Source organism: Gymnogyps californianus, unplaced genomic scaffold, assembly GCF_018139145.2.
Source record: "Gymnogyps californianus isolate 813 unplaced genomic scaffold, ASM1813914v2 HiC_scaffold_38, whole genome shotgun sequence".
Classification (NCBI taxonomy): Eukaryota; Metazoa; Chordata; class Aves; order Accipitriformes; family Cathartidae; genus Gymnogyps; species Gymnogyps californianus.
This window is the reverse complement of record NW_026114268.1, coordinates 332,364-333,947: the sequence shown is the minus strand read 5'-3', so window position 1 is coordinate 333,947 and position 1,584 is coordinate 332,364. Positions and strand designations below refer to the sequence as shown.

The 1,584-nt window shown below is 53.5% G+C and overlaps 1 protein-coding gene across 1 annotated transcript; it reads right to left on the bottom strand.

Annotated features, from left to right (window-relative positions):
• Positions 1 to 1,028, bottom strand: LOC127028663 (olfactory receptor 14C36-like). Its single transcript, XM_050914375.1, has one exon. It carries the CDS (start codon positions 1,011 to 1,013, stop codon positions 78 to 80), a length of 936 nt encoding a protein of 311 aa, XP_050770332.1. The 5' UTR covers positions 1,014 to 1,028; the 3' UTR covers positions 1 to 77.
• Between the last annotated feature and the right edge of the window lie 556 nt (positions 1,029 to 1,584).

Sequence of the window (1,584 nt, the reverse complement as noted above, 5' to 3'; positions counted from 1 at the left end):
TATGACAGATCGAATGCCCAAAGCACAGGAGGTTCCCGACATGAATTCAAAATCACTTTTGAAGAGACATGGGCTGCTTACAGCTGCTGAAAGACTACTGATTGAAGAAGTTTCTTCAGTGCGTCTTTGAGCTCCTGGTTCCTCATGCTGTAGATGAGGGGGTTCCCTGCAGGAGGCACCACCGAATACAAAACAGCCACCACCAGGTCCAGGGATGGGGAGGAGATGGAGGGGGGCTTCAGGTAGGCAAAGACGGCAGTGCTCAGAAACAGGGAGACCACGGCCAGGTGAGGGAGGCACGTGGAAAAGGCTTTGTGCCGTCCCTGCTCAGAGGGGATCCTCAGCACGGCCCTGAAGATCTGCACATAGGACAGCACGATGAAAACAAAACACCCAAAAGCTAAACAGACACTAACCACAAGGGCCCCAATTTCCCTGAGGTAGGCATCTGAGCAGGAGAGCTTGAGGATGTGGGGGATTTCACAGAAGAACTGGCCCAGGGCATTGCCCTGGCAGAGTGGTAGTGAAAATGTACTGGCAGTGTGCAGCACAGCATTGAGAAACCCACTGCCCCAGGCAGCTGCTGCCATGATGAGACAACTTGTGCTGCCCAGGAGGGTCCCGTAGTGCAGGGGTTTGCAGATGGCAACGTAGCGGTCATAGGCCATGACGGTGAGCAAATAAAACTCTGCTGAAATGAAAAAGACAAACAGAAAGACTTGGGCAGCACATCCTGCATAGGAAATGGCTCTGGTGTCCCAGAGGGAGTTGGCCATGGATTTGGGGACAGTAGTAGAAATGGAGCCCAGGTCAAGGAGGGAGAGGTTGAGGAGGAAGAAGTACATGGGGGTGTGGAGGCGGTGGTCACAGGCTACGGTGCTGATGATGAGGCCGTTGCCTAAGAGGGCAGCCAGGTAGATGCCCAGGAAGAGCCAGAAGTGCAAGAGCTGCAGCTCCCGCATGTCTGTGAATGCCAGGAGGAGGAACTGGGTGATGGAGCTGCTGTTGGACATTTGTTCCCTTTGGGCATGGGGACCTGTCCAAGAAGGAAAACACAATGACAAGAAGGGGAGATTTGTTAGAGGGAAACCCCACACCATTTCTCATAGCAATCCCCCTCCCGGAGCTGAATGAGGAATGTTTCAGGTAATTTCTCAACCCTACCAACTGAATGACATGGTGCCTCACAGCTTGGGCACCTAGTTCCCATGAAGACACCTCCAGGGCGGGACCCTCAGAGTTGGTGTCAGAACAGAAGCTGACCCACACTCTCACCCAAACCCCAGAGAGCAAGAGCACCACGGAAAGGTGGGGAAACAGGGAAGAAAACTGCGATGCTCCAAAAAAATGGAGGAGGAAGAGAAAGGCAGAAGGGCATGCTGTGAAGCCTTCTCCTTACCCTGCTGTGCTCTCCACCTCACACACAGTGACACTGTAGGGCAGTTGCTTTGGTCTGGTTTGTTATGTATCAATTGTAGGACACATGCACTTCTCCTAGACTGGAGGTCCAGCTGCTGAGGATGTGACTCATGGCCTGGATCCCATGGGCTTGCGGGAATAGGGTCTGCTGGGTGGGAGAGGAGA

Bases quoted from the DNA above. Each gene is read 5' to 3' on its own strand.
- LOC127028663 (XM_050914375.1), bottom strand. From the start codon at position 1,013: ATGTCCAACAGCAGCTCCATCACCCAGTTCCTCCTCCTGGCATTCACA.